We start from the raw sequence: 21548 nt of genomic DNA, 5'->3' as shown, positions 1-21548 counted from the left end.
CATAGATGCATACAAGATATAAGCAGAAAAGATGGATGGCCACCTTGAAATTAGTCAGTCAACAAAGTCTTCTTTTGGCAGGCAGCAAGCAATACTAATACCAAGCACTCAGGCACTGTGCCAAGTGCTGGGGATACAAAGAAAAAGAAAACACAGTGCCTGCCCAAAGAGCTTACATTCTAATGAGAAGATAAATAGCATAAATAAGATACATGCAGAGTAGATGGAAGGTCACCATAGAGTAAGTCAATCAGTCAGTCAGTCTACAAGCATTTGTTATGTGCTTTCTGAGTGCCAAGCTCTGTGCTAGTAAGTACTGAAGATACAAATAAAGGCCAAAAAAAAATAATCCCTGCTCTCAAGAAGCTCACATTCTGATGGAAAGTTACCAGTAACGAAGAGGACTATAAACAAGTGCCTTCAAATGGGCTTGAAGGTTGGCAATCTTACTTAGAGCACAGAGGCAAATTTTGGAGATGAAGATCGTCCTCCAGGTACATGTCGCCTATGTTCTATTTTACCAACTACATAGAACATTTTTACTGAGCTGGAAAACATTTACTACCAAAGATCCTTACTTCTTAAAATGTATAAACTTCAAAAACTGACCTTCCCCTTCTATGTCCTATTTCTCCCACCCTTATACAAAATGAACCACCAGGACAGGCTCAGTTTCTTGATTTCACAACATGGAACAACCCACAGCAGAGAATCCAAATATTCTTAATCCACTATTTCTTGAGTTGAGAAACATTCCCCAACACCATTATATCACTGATTTCAGTAATCTTCTATTAGGACTTCTCTGGTTTGGCTCAATTATCAAATAAAGATTAGGAGGCAGGAACATAAAGAGACAGGGCTCCAGCTGTGCTGGATTCATTTACCTATACTTCGAAGGCTATGAATAGACACTTTTTAGGAGAAGAAATACAAGCTATCAAAAGTCATATAAAAATGCTTTATATCACTAATTATAGAAATTCAAATTAAAACAACTCTGAGGTATTTCCTCAAATCCATGAGATTGGCAGAGTATGACCAAAAAAAAAGGGAAAATGACAGGTTGGAGGAGGTTATGGAAATGTGAACATTAATGCACTGTTGGTGGAATTGTAAACTGGTTCAACCATCCAGAAAAGTAATTTGGAAGTATGCCCAAAAAATTACTGAACTGTGCATATCCTTTCACCCAACAATACTGCTACTAGGCCTATACTACAAAGAGATCAGAGAAAGAAGGAAAGGTCTCCTGTATGAAATATATACATATAACTTTTTAGTGCTATATTATATATTTTATATGTGTATGTGTGTGTATATGCATGTGTGTGTATGTATATATAGCATCTCTTTTTATAGTGGCAAAGAATTGTAAACCGAAGGGATGCCTAATAATTGGGGAATGGCTGAACGAGTATGGTACATAAATGTGATGGAATATTACTATGCCATAAGAAATGATAAAGGGGATAGTTCCAAAAAGATCTGGGAAGACCTGTACGAACTGATGCAAAGTGAAATGAGCAGAACCAGGAGAACAATCTACATAGTAACAGCAATAACATAAAGATAATAAACTCTGAAAGACTTAGTAACTGATCAATACAATGAACTGTATGAACTGATGCAACACGAAGTGAGCAGAACTAGAGTACAATAACAATAGTATTGTAAAGATGAATAATGAAAGACTTAGGGATTCTGATCAATACAATAATCAATCACAATTCCAAAGGAGTCATGATGAAACATGTTACCCACTTCCAGATGGAGACTCAGAGTGCAAATTGAGGCATATTAATTTTGGGGTGGGGCAGGGACAATAAGGGGAGTCTTTTACTTGACTACACATTTGTATCAGGTTATATTTTTCTTGCTTTCTCAATGAGGAGGCCAGAGGTGGGGGAAGGGAACACAGATTTGAAAATAAAATGAAATTTGAATTTAGAATAAAAATTTGACTTTAAGGGATTTATGTTAGTTTTAAACTTTATGATTATACTACCCCTCTGCTCTGAAGCAGCCTTTCTGACCATATTTGTTCACTATATAAAAAGATCAATATAGAGTATAGCAGGATAGGAAGAAAACTTTTTTAAATTTTTAAAAATTTTTATTAGTTAATTTATGTGTTTTTGGTTTTCAACATTCATTTCTATACCTTTTAATTTGCTCCCCCTCCCTCCCTCCTTCCTCCCCAAGATGGCCTGCAGTCTGACATAGGATCTACACATATATTCCTATTAAACATATTTTCACAACAGTCATGTTGTATAGAAGAATTATAATGAATGGGAGAAACCATAAGAAAGAAAACCAAAACCCCAATTATTAGGCATTCCTTCAGCATTAAAAACATATATGTATAAATAGAAAGACAACACAGTTAAGAAAAGCAATTCTGAAGGATGTAAAAGCTCTGATCAAAACTATCTCCAGGAAACTTAGAATGATGCATTAACCATCCCCTAACAGAGAAGTGATAGATACAAGTTACAGTCATGAATTTTTGGACACAGCCACAGTGTGGATTTGTTTTGCTTTACTATCACTAGTTACAAACTCCCCTCCTTTTTTATTCTAGATTAAATGGGGGGAGGGTAAGAAGAGAGGAGCAGGAGCTAGTAACAGTTACAGCAAAAAAAGGGGTCCAATGCAACATTTTAAAAATGCACTGAAGAGAACAGGTCAAAAGGAATAACTGAAAGTAACATGTAGAATTTTATTATACATTTTTAAAAATGCAAGTGATATAGAATTCTTTTTGTGTTCTATGTATAAAAATGCTCTTTTTATATTAATTTTGGAATTTTAAAATTCTTTCAAAAAGAACAAGGTGCCTGATAAGTGTGTTGGGTTCAGGAAGGAAGGAGGTCAATGCTGAATCCTGCATCTGTGACTTCTGGTCCCAGCACAGCACCTGGCATATAGTATGCATTTAATAGATGATTATTAACTAATGGACTGATAAGTTAAAATGAAAATAAGAAAAATAAAAACAAAAATATGAAAAAACAAATTTCCTATAAAATAACTCATTTCAAAGATTGATGTTTCTTGAATAATTCTCATTTCAACTTAAAAAGGAAAACATTAAATATTTAATATTTTAATTAAATATTGATTAAGAGTTTATCATAAAGATGTGATTTCTACAGATTATTTTCTTGTGAGTAACAATCTCTCCTCTCCCCCTTATCCTTCTGTGCTATTTTGGAAGAAGCCAGAATTAAAAGAAAGAGAAAAATTTTTAAAAGGAGCAGGCACCTGGGACACTGCTAAACTCAAGGTATACAAGCTGATTTGCAGGGTCCGTGTTTATGACATGTGGCATTTGGCAGAGCGCCTAAGGTATGATATCAGCAAATCATTCCTTTTCAGGAAGACCTAAATTCATAATACTAAAGTTTAGCAAATCTTGCCTAAAAGGATCATGCCTACTACTTAAAGCATCCTGTTTCCTTATTTCTTCAACTGAAATAGTACATGAGATCTCCCACTTCCCTTTTCTTCCTCTCACTTCCAGCCCTGAGTTTATGGTATTCACTCACATCAAGCCACTACAAGCTATACATCAACAGCATAGTGAACTGACAGGGAGGAAGGAGGACAAGCCATAATCATGTGAAACAGAAAAGGAATGATTGGCAGATTAAGCCAGTATTTATCCTTTTTTAATAAATGAAGATGAGATTTGCCAGTGAAACTCCAAAGATGCTAACATCACTGAAAATCTGCCACTTTCTCTTTACACCTGAGCTTAGCTGAAAACCTACTATGTGCTAGGCAATATGCTAAGTGCTAGATATACAAAAAGAGGCAAAATACAGTCCCTGACCTCAAGGAACTTGTAATTTAATGGGGAGACAGCATAAAAACAAGTATGTACAAAGCAAGCTATATACAAGAAAAATAGTAAGTAATTAACAGAGGGAAGGGAACTAGAATTAAGAAGGGTTGGAAAAGGCTTCCTGTAAAAGATGGGATTCTAGATGGAGCTTAAAGGAAGCCAGGGAGGTCAACAGGCAGAGGAAAGGATGGAGAGCATTCCAGGTATAGGGGATGGCCAGAGAAAATGTCCAGAGACTAGAGATAACTTCTTGTTTGTGGAAAAGCCAAGAGGCCAGAATCACTGGGTCAAAGAATATATAGAGAAGGAATTAAGGTCTAAGAAGACTGGAAAGATAGGGGGCTAAGTTACAAAGGCAGCTAGAGAGCCCAGCCTGGAGTTAGGAAGACTCATCTTCTTGAGTTCACATCTGGTCTCAAACACTCACAAGCTGTGTAACCTTGGGCAAGTCATTTTAACCCTGTTTGCCTCAGTTTCCTCATCTGTAAAATGAACTGGAGAAGGAAGTGGCAAACCACTGTAGTAATCGAGATTGCCAGGAGAAATATCAATAATCTCAGATATGCAAACAATATACCACTCTGATGGCAGAGAGTGAAGAAGAATTTAGAATCCTCTTGATGAAGGTGAAAGAGAAGAGTATAAAAGCTGGCTTGAAGTTTAACATTAAAAAACTAAGATCATGGCCACTGGTTCCATCACTTCCTGGTGAACAGAGGGAAAAGAAATGGAAGTAGTGTTTAATTTTATATTCTTGGGCTCAAAGATCACTGCAGACAGCATCTGCCGCTATGAAATTAAAAGACGCTTTTTCCTTGGAAGGAAAGTACGGCAAATCTGGATAGCATACTAAAAAGCAGAGACATCACCTTGCTAAAAAAGTTCTGTACAGTCAAAGGTATGTTTCTTCCAATAGTAATGTATGGCTGTGAGATCTGAACTATAAGGAAAGCTGAATGCCACAGGATCAACACTTTCAAATTGTGATGGTCGAGAAGACTTTTGAGAGTCCTTTAGACAGCTATGAGATCATATCAGTCAACATTTAATTCATTCAGACTACTCCTTGGATAGACAAATACTTTGTCCATATGATAAGAAAATACGACTCATTAGTAAAGACCCTGATGTTGGGAAAGATTGAAGGCAAAAGGAAAAGGGGATGGCAGAAGATGAGTTGGATAGTGTCATGGAAGCAATGAACATGAGCTTGGACAGACTTTGGGAGATAATGGAAGACAGAAGGGCCTAGCATGCTTTGGTTCATGGGGTCATGAAGAGTCAGACATGACTGAATAGCAACAATAACTTTAGAGATCATTGACTCTAATCCTTTTAACTTATCAATGAAAAACTAGAGACCAAGAAGGTTAAGTAAATTCTACAATGTTACACAAGTAGTAAGTAGAAGAGGATTTGAACCTAGGACTCATCTTAAGATCTAGCATTTTACCACCACACTGGGAAATGATAAGACCAGAATATCATTAATAAAAGTCAATCTCGGGACAGCTAGGTGGCACAGTGAGTAGAGCACTGGCCCTGGAGTCAGGAGGACCTGAGTTCAAATCCAATCTCAGACACTTGACACACTTACTAACTGTGTGACCTTGGGCAAGTCACAACCCCAATTACCCTGACAAAAAAAAACAAAAAAAAAGTCAATCTCATTTGGTCTATGCTGGACATATGCAAATTCACTTTTCTCACATTAAATAAAATAGATATTGATCTAATTTACAAATCTCATTGCTCGATTATACACATGGAAGCTTCCTTGTTGGAATGCCATTAAAAACATTTAAAGTCATCCATGATATCCAATGTTCTTCAAGTATTCTAGGTCAAGGTAGCCCCAAACTTTCTTCAGTCTTCAAGCAACCAGTTTCAAGTTCCTATAAAATTCATTTGACGATTTGCTATGATTGACCCTGGTGCTGCATAGACAGATGGTCCTCAATAAATATTTATTAGCTACAGGGGTGTATAAGATATTGCCCATCAGAGTTTGAGCAGCCTTGAATCTCTGAAAAGAATCTGTTTCTTAATGGGAATATAGACAGGGATTTATGTAGAAAAGGAAATGAAACCACTAAATCTCAAAATCCCAGTTATAAAAAGATGTGTGTGTTTGTGTGTGTGTGTACACACACACATTTTTAGATACACACATATACATATACATATTGGGAGTTCACACTGAAATATTTTTACTAATAAGGGTATGTAATCAGAAAAGCTTGATCTCCACTGGACCAGAGAATGCAGAGTTAGGCCTAGTGGTCCAGAAGATACAGCGAGAGGGTGCCAAGGACATTGGTAATGAGTTTTTTTTTTTCTGGGTCATCAATACCTGTGGCTACTAAAAAGGATGGGGCTTCAGGATGAACAAAGGCAGTTCCTGGAAAATGGTGGGTCAGGCTACAGACAGGGCCTGTCTGTCTTAGAGGGATGCTACTCCTCAAAGGTGAAGCTCTTAGACATGGGTTCTAGGGCATCTGTCTCTGCCTGAGGGAAAATAGAATCATTTTGTGATGGTGAGGGTCTCTTCCACTTTGCTCATTCCATTTCCTGTCTCTTCCTTGGGACACCTTGCTGCTTTGGCTAAGCTGTCTTGCCTTCCTGCTGATTAGGGTTGGTGGTGGTGGTGCTGGTGCCATTGGGGCCATGTTTCTACTTTAATGCTAAAAATTCACTTCACGCAGAGGAAATGTGACAGACAGTAAAAACAAACAGTGGTCTGTCCTACTGTAGCAAGGAATTCTCTTCCCATCAATTTTTTTCTCTTTGCTTGAGTGACCTACAGCTAAAGTTTTTGTGTACTTGATTCTGTGGCCTGGAGAAAGGAAGAAAAACATTGTTGGAGATTTCTACTCACATGTCTCTTATTTTTATGCCTACCAATCAAAAAGTACAACTCCAAGAAGGTCTTCTGTTCTTTGACTATGGTGATTCATTCAACCCTTGAAGGTAGTTAAAATCTCTTGGTTATCAGTAATTCCTTAGATCAATTAACAATTGCTGATAATGACAAAGGTAGGAATAATGGAAATAAAAGGAACAAGCGAATAATTTTTAAAAGGCAGGAATGAAAGGAACAATGTACTTCCAGATCTCACACTATATTATAAAGTAGCAATCATGAAAAAAACCATTTGGTATTGGTTAAAAAACAGAAATGTAGATCTATGGAACAAACTAGACAAAGATGAATCAGAAATAATTGAATTCAACAACCCATAGTTCAATAAACTCCCAAACATAAAATTACCTAAGAAAGAATTCCCTATCTGCAATCTGGCCCAAATTAGGCTTAGCCCAACTGTTTTACACAACATTCCAAAAACTCAAAATGAATGTGACCTGGACATTAAAGATCATACTATAAAAAATCTGTAAGAGAAGCAGATCATAATATCTTTCTCCATTATGGGTAGGGGTGAATCCTTATCAGCAAACAGTCCACAAATATTTACTAAGCACTTATGATGTACCAGGCACTGTACTAAACACTGGGATTAGAAAGATAAAAATAGTCCCTGCCCTCCAGGAGCTCTGAAGAGAGAGACAATCTCAAAAATAACTAGTTACAAATGAGATAGATGCAAAGCAGACAAAAATAACTAGTTACAAATGAGATAGATACAAAGTAGACAAAAAACTAGTTATAAATGAGGTAGATACAAAGTAAACAAAACAACTACTTACAAATGAGATAGATAGGAAGTAGACAAAAACTAGTTACAAATGATAAATATATAAAGTAGACAAAAGTAACTAGTTATGAATAAGACAGATACAAAGTAAACAAAAACAACTAGTTACAAATGAGATAGATACAAAGTAGACAAACCTGTGACAAATGAGATAGATACAAAGTAGACATAAGACAATCTCAGAGGGAAAGGCAATATCTGCCCAGAGACCTGGAAAGACTTGTCTGGGATAAAGGCAATTATAGAAGATTAAATCGATAATTTTGATTACATGGAATTGAAAAAGCTTTTGTGCCTATAAAATTAATGCAACTGGGATAAAGGAAGTGATTACTAGGAAAAAATGTTTGTATTAATTATCTTTATTAAGTGTCTGATATCCAAGATATATAGACAACTAAAAGAAATATTTCAGAGCAAAGGTCATTCCCCAATAGGTAAGTGGCCAAAAGATACGAACAAATGTTCCTCAAAAGAAGCGCAAATTATTAACTATCCTATGAAAGAATGCTTCAAATCACTAATAAAAGAAATGTAAATCAAAACGATACTGAGGTTTCATTTTATACCAAGCAAATTGGCAAAGATGACAAAAGATGAAAATAGTCAGTGTTGGAGGGATTATGGAAAAACAGGCCCAGTAATGCATTGTTGGTGGAGCTGTGGAGTGGTATAACCATTCTGAAAAGATATCTGGGATTATGCAAATAAAGCGACTAAAAGGTCCATACTCTTCAACCCAGAGATTCCGCTGCTAAGCATATATCCTAAGGTTAGTGATAAAAAGAAAGATCCCAAATACACCAAACTATTTAAAGCAACACTGTTTGTGGTAGCAGAGGACTAGAAACAAACTAGATGCTCATCAATCGAGTAATGGCTAAACAAATTGTGATACATGAAAGTAATGGAATATTGCTAAGCAATAAGACACTTAGAACATGATAAATACAGAGAAACATGGAAACAACTTATATCAACTTATATGGAGTAAAGTAAGCAGAATCAGAAAAAGCAATAAACATAATAACTTTGTTTAGTCATTTCACTGGTGTCCAACCTTTCATGACCCCATTTGGGGTTTTCTTAGTGAAGATACTGGAGTGGTTTGCCATTTCTTCCTCCAGCTCAATTTACCAATAGGGAAACTGAGGCAAACAGGGTTAAGTGACTTGCCCAAGCTCACATGGCTGGTTAAGTGTGAAATCTTCCAAACTCCAGGTCTGGTACCCTATCCACTTTACCACCTAGCTCCCCATACAACAATACAAAATAACTGAAGTTGAATATTGTGAAATGATAATGATTGAGCCTGGTCTCAATGTAGAGGTATGAGAAGATGACTTTGCACTGTGGAAGGACAATGGGTATGAAATACTGACTATCATGTTAGACTTTTTTGATGTTACTTAAGTTTTCCAGAACTTTTTTCCCTTCCTTCATTTGTACTTTATTATGAGGTATGGCTCTCTGGAAAGGGATGGGAGAAAGAAAACAGTGGGAAATATTGGTGATATAAAGACAATAAAATTATATTTTATACACAAATAAAATAAATTTATTTCTATAAAGAAAAAAATTGCCATTCAAGTGGTCTTCCCTCCCTCAAATCTCACACCATACTTTTTTTCTAATGCTCTAGTGCATTTACATAATATTTTGCATTGTCTTCATCTGTCTTATCTCTCTCTTGCATTAGTTTTATAGAAGCTTTTGACTATTTTTTAGAATAAACTTTGTGTCTACTCCAGTTCCTAGTAGTGTTTTTTACACAGAAGGTACTTCAGTGTTTGTGGAATGAATGAATTAATGAATGAGCCCTAGGAAGAGAAGAAAGAGAAAGGAAAGGGAAAAGAGGGAATAGTAGGACAAGAATGCAAGGGAGGGGAGGAACAGGAAAGGAAGAGGGAGAGGAAGGAAAGAGCAAAGATAGAAAAAAGAAAAAGATGTATATGGGCAGTGGGGGGGGGAGTGCGAGAGTGTCCTCTCTCCCTCCCTCAATTACTATGAAGAAGCACCTTGATAGAAGATATTTAATCTTCTGTTTTAATATCCACTTACTTGCCTAAAAGCATCTGGTTGGGTTTCCAGTTCTGATTCTGTGATTTGCTCAAAGTCAAGTCAAGTCAAAAGTCAGAGCCAAGAACACAATCTGTTACTGTTTTTTCTATCGACTACACTACATTTCCTACATTCTAATAGCAAAACTGTGAAAGTTTCTAAGGGTTTAAAACTGAAAACTCAAAGGCCAAGAATGTGTCTGATGGTTTATTACTAAAAATTCTATCTTAAAGGAAAAGATGTTCTCCTCTACTGAAGCATGCTGCACATTTGTAAGAATGTGGGTTGACTGAATTAATGAATTAATCACCCCACCCCACATAAAGTAACTTTAGTCCTTAAAAATACTGCAGTGAATCAATCAACCAAAGGCATAAATTAGGTGACAAAAGTCCTTCTTTGGACTATTTGGATAAAAGTCCTAATTTTGAGAGAATGAAAGTCATTGGATGAAATGAAATGACATTACACACACACACACACACACAAATATATATATATTGGGACTGGCTGAAGGGACTCAGTCATGTCCTATGGGGCTTGCATAAAAATATCCAGCCAGTTCAGAACCTGACCATCAATAGTGACTCTGTAGTGGAAATAATTGTACCAAACCCCTGAAAAGGAATCATTTGGGGCACGGGACAGGGAGGTGAGAGAGTCTCAGTCTCTTCCCTACCCTGTTCTTAACCAGAGAAAGACCTTGAAAACCTCAAAAGAATGAAAGATTTAGAACTTCCAAAAAGCATCCTATCAGGGTCCCTGATAGATGCAGAGAGCTGCATGTTGACTGGGAGCAGAAGACAAATTAGGCACACTGAGAAAAGGCAGCTCCAAGATTCTATAAGGAGCCCAGCAGAATGTCATACCATGCTTTTTTATGAAGGAGGATTTCATTAAGACTCCATGAAGGGAGAAAAGAACTTTATTGAAGCATACTATTGTCTTTCTTTTGTTGCTGTTTTTTGGTTTTTTTTCTTTCTCATGGTTTTTCCCTTTTGTTCTGCTTCTTCCTTCACAACATGACTAATGTGGAAATAGGTTTAATATGATCATACATGTATAGCCTATATCAGATTGCATGCTGTCTTGGGGAAGTGGGAGTGGAGGGGGGGGGGAATTTAGAACTCAAAATCTTTATAAAAGCAAATGTTAAAAACTAAAAATAAATTTAAAAAACCCCTAATGATAGCAATAAAAAAAAGAATGCTGAAAAGAAAAGAACTTTTCTGGTTCTAATAATCAGAAGTTGCAAGTTTATCCCTTTGCCACATGAGTTCTGTAAGCCTGAGTCCATTTCCGCCTGAACTTTATATGTACTTGTGGCTGTGTGTTCCAGGTTTTATTTTATTTTCGTGGGAGGAAGGGGTCGTTTGTTTTTGTTTTTTGGAGGGGGAAGGCAGGGCAATTGGGGTTAAGTGACTTGACCAAGGTCACACAGCTAGTAAGTATGTCAAGTGTCTGAGGCCACATTTGAACTCAGGTCCTCCTGACTCCAGGGCCATTGCACTACTCACTGCGCCATCTAGCTACCCTGGAAGGGGTTGTTTGAGAACATTTGTTGAACGATTCTTACTACAGCACCTTAGTAAACACCTGTTTCTAAAAGTCTGACTGGCTAATTGACACCAACTAATAACCAATGCGGGGGCTCATAAGGATTTTAATATTAGAAATACAATCTCCTTAACCACTTAGGGTTACCCCAAGAATCCTAAGAGGGGAGGTAACTGAATTCTGGGGACCATAGCTGCTAGTGTGAATGTTATTTGGTAAAGTGAGCCCAAAGCCTGTGAATACACGTGCGCGCGCACACACACACACACACACACACACACACACACTTCAAGCTTTGTCAAATCACTTAGCTGCTTTGAATATCTATTTACCTCTTTTTGTTGTCACTGTTGTTGTTTACAAAACCTCCCTCTCTTCTTTGCAGAGGTGGGGGACTACAGGCAAAAACATTGCATATACTGTCAGATTGGGTTGATGTGTGGGTTGGTTTTGCTGAGCCATATTTCTATTTTCTTTTATTCACTGTTACAGGGGATGGCTCCATGGATAGAAGAGAAGACGAGGACATATTGGGAAATGAAAACTATGTAAATCCAAAAGATATCAATCAAAAATGTTTTAAAGAAAAAAGTATGAAAATGTTTAAAAAAATATCCAGGATCCTGGAGTCAGGAGGAATCCCGAGCTAGATCAACCTCACCTCTATCCTTGAATAGACTGCACTAAATAGATTTCTGGCAGTCACAGAATAGGAGGGAAAGAACCTCATATTCAACAAAGGGGCTTTCAGGTTAGTCAGGCATCTGTCCTAATCTTTGCCATCTTCCTTATTTACAATATAGTCTTCCTATGGGCTATAGTTCCATTATTAGAAGGCCAAGGGACAATTATCTTTAGCGACTTTCAAAGGATAATGAGAAGATGAATTGGTTAACAGTAATGAAATTCTCTGAAGAAGAAAATCACTTTCTGGTTGAATCTGCAAAGAAAAGATTTAGTCTCTTCAAATCACCAAAGACAGTCTATTCATCTCCTCGAGGTCTCTGCTTTTCAACAGGCTGTTGAAAATTTCAATTTTCAGATATTCAATTCAATCTAAACAATCATTTATTAAGGGCCCCATGTGGTATCAGGAGCAGTGCTGGGTGCTAGAGATTGAAAGACAAACATGAAATAATTCTTTCTCTCAGGGAACTTACATTCTCCCTATTCAACCACAGCCGTAAATCTTGACAAAGAAAACCATGTATTGTAGTATAAACAAAGGAAGTCCAAATCATAGATTCAGGACTGGAAAGGACCTTATGAGTGCCCCTACTCCAAGACCCTGATTTTACATATGAGGAAACTGGTAAACAGATATGGAAGAATACAGTCCCCATCTCAAGCTATGAAACTGATCTGGAAGAATTTTGTGAAGGAAATTTATTTTCTCTTATCTCTTTTGCTTTAACTCCTGCCCTTGTTATTATTATTATTTTTTGGCATGTAGAATACAGCCTAAAGTCAAAATGCCTGCCTAAAAGTCATTAGATCTAATGGAATATTTTAGTGGCTTGCCTAAACTTCCTTAATTGCAGTAACTTCCCTAGCAGTCTTATCTAGCTGGGGAGGGAACAGGAAAAAAAAAAGTCTGCCTTATCTCAGTCTGGCTTCCCAGAAAGGACATGGAAAAGGTGACCAAATCTGTAAAAGAAGGAGTAGAACTGGCCTTGAAAACTCTGGGGCAGTCCTTGATCAGAAAAATTTTTGCTGTCCTCTCAGGTGAAATACATTTTTGAGCCTAACTTCGTAGGGAGCACTTGATTCAGAGAGAATCAGAGGTTTCCCTGTGAAAGAGGGGTAACAGGAAATAAAAATCACATTGTCCACCCACAACCTGCATTCCTCTGTGTAGTGTCTGACAACTGGCTGGGCAACTTGCAGCAGGCATGCCAGTGGATAATCAGTCGCACTCACCATAATAGATTACTGTGCAATCATTCAGCCATGGGAAAAGCGGTCCTGACTGGCTAAGTCCCCACTAAGCAAGAAAAAACAGTAAGGTACCTCTCCAGATGTGTGTATGTGTGTGTGTGTGTTTAGGGAAGAAGGGTCTGAGGGGAGGGGGAAAAAAGGACAAAACCTCTGAATCCTTTTACTTCAATTAACAGCTACCATATAGGATTCTGAGTTAGCTTCCTATTAAAAAAGAAAAGGCCCCTATAACCACCCTTTACTTTTAGCAAGTCACCTCACTTAAGGAAGCAGTGAGGTTCTGTGGAATGCATGCTAGTAAATCATACCTCTGACATTCATTAGTTCTGCAATTCTGGTCACATCACTTTACCTCCACATGCCTCAGTTTTCATATCTTTAAAATAAGGGGACTGGATTATTAAGGTCCTTTTCAATTCTAAATCTCAGTTTCTATGACCTTTCTGAGCCTGTTTCCTCATCTGCAAAAATGAGAGAGAGGGTCATGACCAGAAGGAAGTTCAAAACGGGATATGGACAAGCAGGGCAGTTTTGTTGTAATGTTAAATTTAATGTACATTTTAAAAACAATACACAACAGTTTACAATTTTGAATTTTTCTGTTCTTTGCATATTAGAAATATTCATGTTTGTTGATGCTCTAAGTTCATGACTTTTTGTTGTGAAAATTTCTTAGAAAGAAAAAACATAAAACATGAGGGTGAAATTATGATTTTAGAGTCCACTTCTGGCTATAAAACTCTGTCTTCTTCTAAATGAATCCCTTTTTAAATATTCCTACAGGAGATGCCAGTGGAAGTCAGATACACTAAGCAATTTCTCTTTCCCAGAAAGAGAATGTAAGCTCCTTGAGGGCAGCAAGATCTGTTTCCATTTTTTGTCTTAGAATCCCCAGAGTCTAGCACAAGGTCTAGCATACAGTGGGCACTTAATAAATGCTTACTTGCAGTAAAAGTCAATTTGATCTAAATACAAGATTACCTGTGGAAAGAACAGGATCCTTTCAAAGTCAGAAGTACTCTGTTTTTAAGCAATTTGAGAGATTGCTAAAAGCCCCAAAATTGAAATTACATGTATACCCCTCTTCCAGCCAACACAAAAACCTGGCATGAAATATTAGCCCATGTCAGTCTGGCAAGTGAGCAGCCAAGACCTTGCAGGGATTCCTGGGTAGAGGACATGCATGCCACTGGAGAGTTCAACCAAGTACATCAATTCCCCAAGTCTGTTTAAGGGTCTAAACTCCAAAGTCACATTCAAGTCAATCTTAAAATGAGAGCAGAAAAGAAAGATACTGTACTATATCCAACAACTTTCCCACTGGAGTCAGAGTGAGAAGAGAGAGCAGATTTCAGGAGAATGTCAAAATAGTGTGACAAAATTAGAAAACAACATAAGGCATAGAAATCAAAATCAGGGGAGGGAAAGCAAACGCAGAAGAGAAGGTCAAAAAAGGCATGATTTAAGGCAATAAACTTGTGGAAGGCAGTCAATTAATGACAGAAATATAAGGCAAAGAAGGGAGAAGATAAGAGAACGACAGGAAAACTGTGGCAGAAAGAAGACACAATAAAGAAAGATAAGCAGTGTAGCTTTAAAAATATTGATATCTTGGGAGAGGGATTTTTTTTTTAATCTTTGAGGGCTACAGAACTTTGGGTGGATCTCCTTTTGGAGAGTTTGTAAGACGGACTCAACTCAATCCAATCCAATCCAATCCAACAAGCGTTTATTAAACACTGTCAAATACTGTGCTAGGTCCTGGGGTTATAAGACAGAAACAGTACCTGACTTTAAGGAGCTTACATTCTTCTGGGTTTAGTCTTCTTTGTTGTTGTTGTTAACCCTTTTTTGGTCATATCTGACTCTTGGTGACCACATTTAGGGTTTTCTTGGCAAAGATACTGAAGTGGCTTGCCATTCCCTTCTCCCATTCATTTTACAAATGAAGAAACTGAGGCAAGCAGGGTTAAGTGACTTGCCCAGGATCACATAGCTAGAATCTGAGGTTGCATTTGAACTCAGGTCTTCCTGACTCCAGGCTTGGCACTCTCTCAATTGTGCCACCTAGCTGCCCTTTTAGTAGTCCACACATATGGGGCCACATATGGCCTCAAGGCTGCAGGTTCCTCACCCCTGGTCTACACATTAATTAATATAAAATATATGCAAAATAAATGCAAATCAATAGGTAGAAAAGCACTAACAATTATAGGAATCAGGAAAAAGTCTTTTGGAAGCATCTAGGGTTGCAAAAAAGTGTGGAGGGATAACATTCTAAGCATGGGGGGGGGGATATAACAGAATGTCATGTATGAGGAACAGCAAATAAATTGATTTGGCTGGATTGTAGAGTTTGTGAAGGGAAGTAATATGAAATCAGTCTAGAAATAAAGGCTGGAACAAGATTGCAAAGGACTTGAGATGTCAAAGTAGAATTTTAGATGTCATAGAGAAATTTTTATTTTAACCTAGAGGCCATGGGGAGCCACTGAAGATTCTTGAGAAGGGCAGGGACACATGATCACACCTATCCTTTAGGAGGACTGGTTCCTAACAAGAATTGCACAAGGTAGGCAGATAAGGATAAGTTGCAATTTGCATAACTGGGAGCTGTTACCCTCATCAAAAACAATCGGAAATCCACTAAGATATCAAAAATTTTTTTATGTATGACACAACCTTGCTAAGGCAGAATTTGGCATGAAGTTGTTGTTTCATGGAACCTATGGTGGGAGGATTTAAAATTACTGATGTTGCAATGGTAGCAGTAATGATGATGATGATGATAGCTGACATTTTTCTCCTGGCTAAAGACTACAATAGGCAGCTAGGTGGTACAGTGGTTAGAGTGCCAGGCCTGGAGTCAGGAAGACTCATCTTCCTGAGTTCAAATCCAGACTCAGATACTTATTAAGCTTTATAACCCTGGGCAAGTTACTTGTCCCTGTTTGCCTCAGTTTCCTTATTTGTAAAATGAGCTGGAGAAGTAAGTGGCAAACTATTCTAGTATCTTTGCCAAGAAAACCCCAAATGGGGTCATGAAGAGTAGGGCACAGCTGAAATGACTGAATAACAACAAAAGTGACTACACTGGTCTAGGGAACTCTCAGTGTAGAAACTCCTTCCACCAATGTAGATTGGCAATTTGTCTGTTATTTGTAGTTTTAGAATTGACTGGGAGCACTGAGCTTGGACAAGTGGCTTGTACAAGGTGACACAACATGTATCGAAAATAGAGCTTGAAGCCAAGTTGTCCTGGCTTAAGGCCAGCCTTTTCCACCGCATCGCCTCTCAGCTGACATTTGTATAACAGTTACACAAAGCACTTTACTTACACTCCTTCATTTAATCCTCACAAGCCTTTGAGGTAAGTCCAACAGCTTTTAAAGTACCAAAAGGACTCTGTTACCTGACAGTTTAACCCTCGTGACAGTTCCCAGGTACCGACTCCATGAAGAGGATTATTTCCACTGTTTTCCTGTGTCTGCTATTCCTAGTCACCAGTGGCATCACCTCTAAATTAATGTAATTCTGCCACTATGAAGTTATATGCCTAAATTTTCAGGCTCCCCTTCCCCCCCAAGTCAAATTCAGGAAGTATCTTCTTACCCTTATCCTTGGTTAATTGCAAAATAAACAGATCTCTACCAAAGAGGTGGGTGGATTTCTTTTCTAAGCCCCCAGCCCTCTCTACACTTTAAGTCGGTGACTGATTGATAGAAGTATTCTTTGTGATCTCCAGTGACAACTCACCAAAGTCTTATCCCTTAGGACTCTTGTCCCTGTCATCTGGTAAATCTTTCACCTAGGGACCCACCCAAATGAGAGGGATCAAATCTCCCTACCTTTCCAAATACTGGTGAAGCACGAGGATTGTCCACTAACACTTAACCCTGACTCTTGCTACATGATTGCTTACCTCTGGTCGTACATCTCTCTGATGACATCTCTTATGCCACTTCTCCTGTGCAAATTCTTCATTGATAATATGTTACAGCCTGCTCCTGCCCATCCATGAGCCTCAGCATTGTTCTCTGGGCTACCTTCCTCTTTAATTCTTTGGGTCCTGTGGTCTTCTATGCCTCCAGGCAAACAGCATTCCCCCACCCCACCCCCATGCTAATAGGAAAAAAAAGAGGCCTCTTGTTTCATGGAGAAGCTGGAGGTCATTAAAAGCATAAAGCCATTTCCTCAAAAGCAATCCAACCCACACTCCTCCCCCAGACCAATTCTAAACCCAGCTCACTGTCCATTTACATCTTGTTAAAGGTAAACATATTGATGAACAAGTTCTAAGGGTTGTCCATTCAACTGTATATCATGGTTTAGATTTTTTTGTTTGTTTTTTACTTTCTAATATAGTCCTATATTTTAGCAAAGTATTGCATCTACCCATTCAAGGATAGGTTTTAGGGCCATGAATCGGACTATGAGTTTACTATTCCAAGTGTTGTGCTAATACACCCCTTTCCTGAATCTCTGTAGTCCTCATTCTTAGCCTCCAGGGTGCCTCTAGTGAATCTAAGAGGAGCTAACAAATGCAATTAGTCCAAGGATGTCACAGGACAATTGAATTACTAAAGGAAGCAGTCCAAGAGACTAGACTAAAGGACAGAAGTTTTATCCACAAAATGTGACCTGCAAGATCAGCACTAGAGGACCAATTGCCAGCAGAGCTGAGGAAACAGACAACCAGCATACTAAACTAGGCTGTAAGGGCCTGGTGTACCAGTTTACTCGAATGAAGAAGACATAATAATCCTCTCTGGTGGACATGAAACTTTGAAAAGTATTCTGACTTCAAAAACTTCTTTTAGGCTACTTTCATCTCTTAGTCACAGCAATATTGACAGTAAAAGAGAATGAAAGGTAATTTTCTATTTTTTTGACATATAAAAACTTTACAAAAAATGTTACTTGAACATCAGTTATTAGTTTTTATTGCATTAGTATATCAAAAATGATGAGGTCAGAGTTGGGAGAGCAGATTCAAATGTGAAAGAATTCACTTAGACCTTCTCTGCAGCCATTGGGAGCTTTATTGATGCAAAAGTACACAGACCTGAGATTTGGCAAGGAGCTAAATAAAAGGCTCTGATATGAGAAAAGAACCAAACTTATATAGACAAAAAGCTATACAGCCTGTGGAATGTTGATGTAAATTTTAGGGTTTCTAATGGGGGTTGGAGATTCAGAGATGAGGAAACTTTATGGATAGGGGGAGACAAGGAATTTTATGGTCCAGGATAAGGGGGAAGTTTTATGGTAACTCAAGATAAGGGGAAGAGAGTCCAGGGCACCTTCAGGTTGGAGAGTAAACTAGGGGCTTCACAAAGTCAACTCAATATTAATTTTAACTTTGTTTGTATCCACATCAATAACTTAAATTCTTCCATCATGGGTTCCACAAGAGACCAGATTTATACCAAATTCTACTATATCAAGATTTTAGTGTGTATTTAAGGATACCTGTGGACAGCTAGGTGGCACAGGGGACAGAATGCCAGGCCTGGAGTCAGGAAGACTCATCTTCTTGAGTTCAAATCTGGCCTCAGAAATGTACTAGCTCGGTGACCCTGAGCAAGTCACTTAACCCTGTTTGCCTCAGTTCCTCACCCGTAAAATGAGCTGGAGAAGGAAATGGCAAACCACCCCGGTTATCTTTGCCAAGAAAACCCCAAATGGGGTCTTGAAGAGTTGGACACGACTGAACAACGACAACAACAACAAATGATACTTGTAGAACATACCATGTGTAAAATTATTGCCAAGAAAAGGTGCTTGGGAAAAAATTCCTAGCAACTATTTGTCTGTGTAAAGTTTATAGCTTTGCTAGTGGACTCTCAAAAAAAATAAAGCTACTAAAAACCAAGACATTCACAAAAAGACATTTGCCCTGCAGTAAGTACTTTACAGAAAACATTTTTGTACAATTTTTTCAGGGCAAAATATACAAAATGTTCCTACTTCTTTACTAACAGATAAATTTCACACTGAAGTTACATATTTAACAGAATTTCAGTGTCCTTTTCAATCCAGGAGAACTTTCCAAGTGACCTTAAAATTAAAGGCTCTTCCTCCACTCCCAAACCTTCTTGGTGAGTTAAAAACAATAATCTTAGGAATTGTAGAGTAGTTCCTTAGGCCTCAGGGTAAAATGCAAAATTCTTTTTGAAGGTTTTACAGCAGTTTGATCCCCTTTTAACAGGAGATGGAGCTTTTACGGCAGCCAAAAAGAAATTCATTCCTTTTACCACCCTGCTCATCACACAGCAGGCAGACAGGCTTGGACTTTGATCACAGATCGTAACTATTACCTCCACCAGGAGACATGGGAAGCAAGGATGCCACTCAAATATCCTCTCTCTCTCTCTCTCTCTCTCTCTCTCTCTCTCTCTCTCTCTCTCACGCACACACACGAAAGCATTAGTTCAGTTTATACATATAGATGAATTTTCCCTCCATGCTGTAGAGTCAGAGACAACACACACACACTCACTCTCGCCCTCTCTCAGCGCCCCCCCCCCAAAAGTGGCAGACTGTAGGATTGACATTCGCAGCTGCAGACTGACCAGCGACCCTGCCACAGTCACGCTGTTTCTTGCTGCCCTTTTTTTAGCCGCCAACGTCTGACCTCAGCATTACCATCTGTATCACCGGGGTGGGGGTGGGGGATAGGGGTCAGGTCCTACACAAGGGCCAAGTCTATTCTTTCCTCCTTCCCGCCTCCCCTCAAATCCAGTCCCATCCATCCATCCATTCAAAGCAAAGTGCTCGGGGATGGAATAACCTGAAAGGTACCAAAAAGCTATTGTTTCTCCTCTAGGAGGAAAAAAAAAAAGGATCTTTCTCTTTCTCCCTCCCTTTCCCTTAACCACACTCTCCGGGGTCTCTCTCCTTCCCTGCTCTGCCTCCTACACCTGGACACCCCCCACCCTTTATCCCCAGCTTCCTTTCCCCTCCCCACCCCCACACTTCTGTTCCTTTCTTCGTTTTCTTTTATTCCAGTCAAGTAAAGAGAAACCTAGCGAGGGGGGCGGGCGGAGAGGAGAAGAGAGGAGGGGAATGGGGAGGAGCAGCAGAAAATGAAGAGCGCCAGGCAGAGCGCAGCGCCCGGGAGCCGGGACTGGAGAGGGGCGCTTCGAAGCAGCCCGGGGTAGCTCGCGGGGGAGGAAATAAAAAGCACAGGAATGGAGGAGGAAAGACGGCAAGGGGAGAAAAGTAGATCGAGACTCATACCTCCCTCCTCGGCTCCGCTTTCCGGGTCCGCGTCGGAGGAGTCGGGCCCGTCCACATAATCCGCTAGCCCCACCAGTTCATCCTCCTCCTCCTCTTCCTCCTCGTCTTGCTGCTGCTGTTGCTGCTGCTGCTGCTTCCCAAGTACCTGGCTCATCGCGGTGGGTCTCCCTCCGACCAGCGTGGGCTGCAGGGGAGAGGGGAGGGAGTGCACAACTCTTCTTTGCTTGCCGCTCTGCAATCTGTTTCTAAATTGGCTCGCTCGCCTTCTCTTTTCTTATCCCCTCCCGGAGGGGGAGGGGAGGAGGGAGGTGATGGAGCCCTGTCGGAGACTGTTCCCCCCACCCTCGCCACGGGCTCTGGGGTCCCGGTCCAGGACTTTTCCACCGTGCCCAACCGTGCACCCCCTCCTCCCGCCCCGCCAGCGAAGGAGAGTCAGCTCAAACCGAGCAGTTCCTCCCCGAGGAGAGAGAGAGGGAGAGAGAGAGAGACTGCGTGACCCGAGTCACCTGACACACATTGTCACACACACACACACACACACACACACACACACACACACACTAGCTCTGCGCAGGGACTAGGAAACCGAGCACACATAGAAAACTACTCATGCAAGCTGCCCGCACAGGCGCAGGCACACGCGGGCACTGCACACACACAGAGCCACAATCCCGTGGATGCGCTGGGGACCCCACACCCTACAGCTTCTGCACATGGTTGCTCCACAAACACGCGTGCTGGTCTGTTCATACCAAGGCAAAAAAGCACCGCAGTGCCCCCCCACCCCCACTCACATTGTTATCCCTCGTGCATGCGGGAGGGGGAAGGGGGGGCTGGCAAATATCCGGGCACCGAGGCACTGTTTGTAGACTTATGCTGATGTACCCAGGCACTGTACAAGTTCGACCACTCCCTAGCCGGTAGGACTTAGTCTACAAGGCAGCAGAATTGCTTTAGAAACCCAAAGATTAGCGCTCCAAAGGGAAATTCGCAAATCATCCGATAGTGCTGTGTCTTGATGAATTTTTAGGCGACCAGAGTTCTAATCCCACCTACCTCCCAGCGTGGCAGTGAGGATCGAATGAGGTAATGTTTATAAAGCCCTCAGCACCGTGCCCGGTACTTAATAGGCACTTAATAAATGATTGTCTCCCTTCTTGACTTAGAGTAAGCTGTTTTAA

The 21548-nt window shown here is 39.7% G+C and overlaps 1 protein-coding gene across 1 annotated transcript in view; it reads right to left on the bottom strand.

The window, feature by feature from the left end:
• RRAGD (Ras related GTP binding D) overlaps positions 1-20939 on the bottom strand; it is a 60317-nt gene extending 39378 nt beyond the window's left edge. Inside the window, exon 1 of the mRNA XM_036767305.1 lies at positions 20368-20939. Coding sequence (XP_036623200.1) covers positions 20368-20521 — 154 coding nt within the window. The 5' untranslated portion in view covers positions 20522-20939. The remainder of the gene's footprint in view (positions 1-20367) is intronic.
• Positions 20940-21548: the final 609 nt, after the last annotated feature.

The sequence above is a fragment of the Trichosurus vulpecula genome, chromosome 7 (assembly GCF_011100635.1).
Source record: "Trichosurus vulpecula isolate mTriVul1 chromosome 7, mTriVul1.pri, whole genome shotgun sequence".
NCBI lineage: Eukaryota > Metazoa > Chordata > Mammalia > Diprotodontia > Phalangeridae > Trichosurus > Trichosurus vulpecula.
The sequence above is the reverse complement of the archived record's forward strand: the minus strand, read 5'-3'. Positions and strand labels throughout refer to the sequence as shown.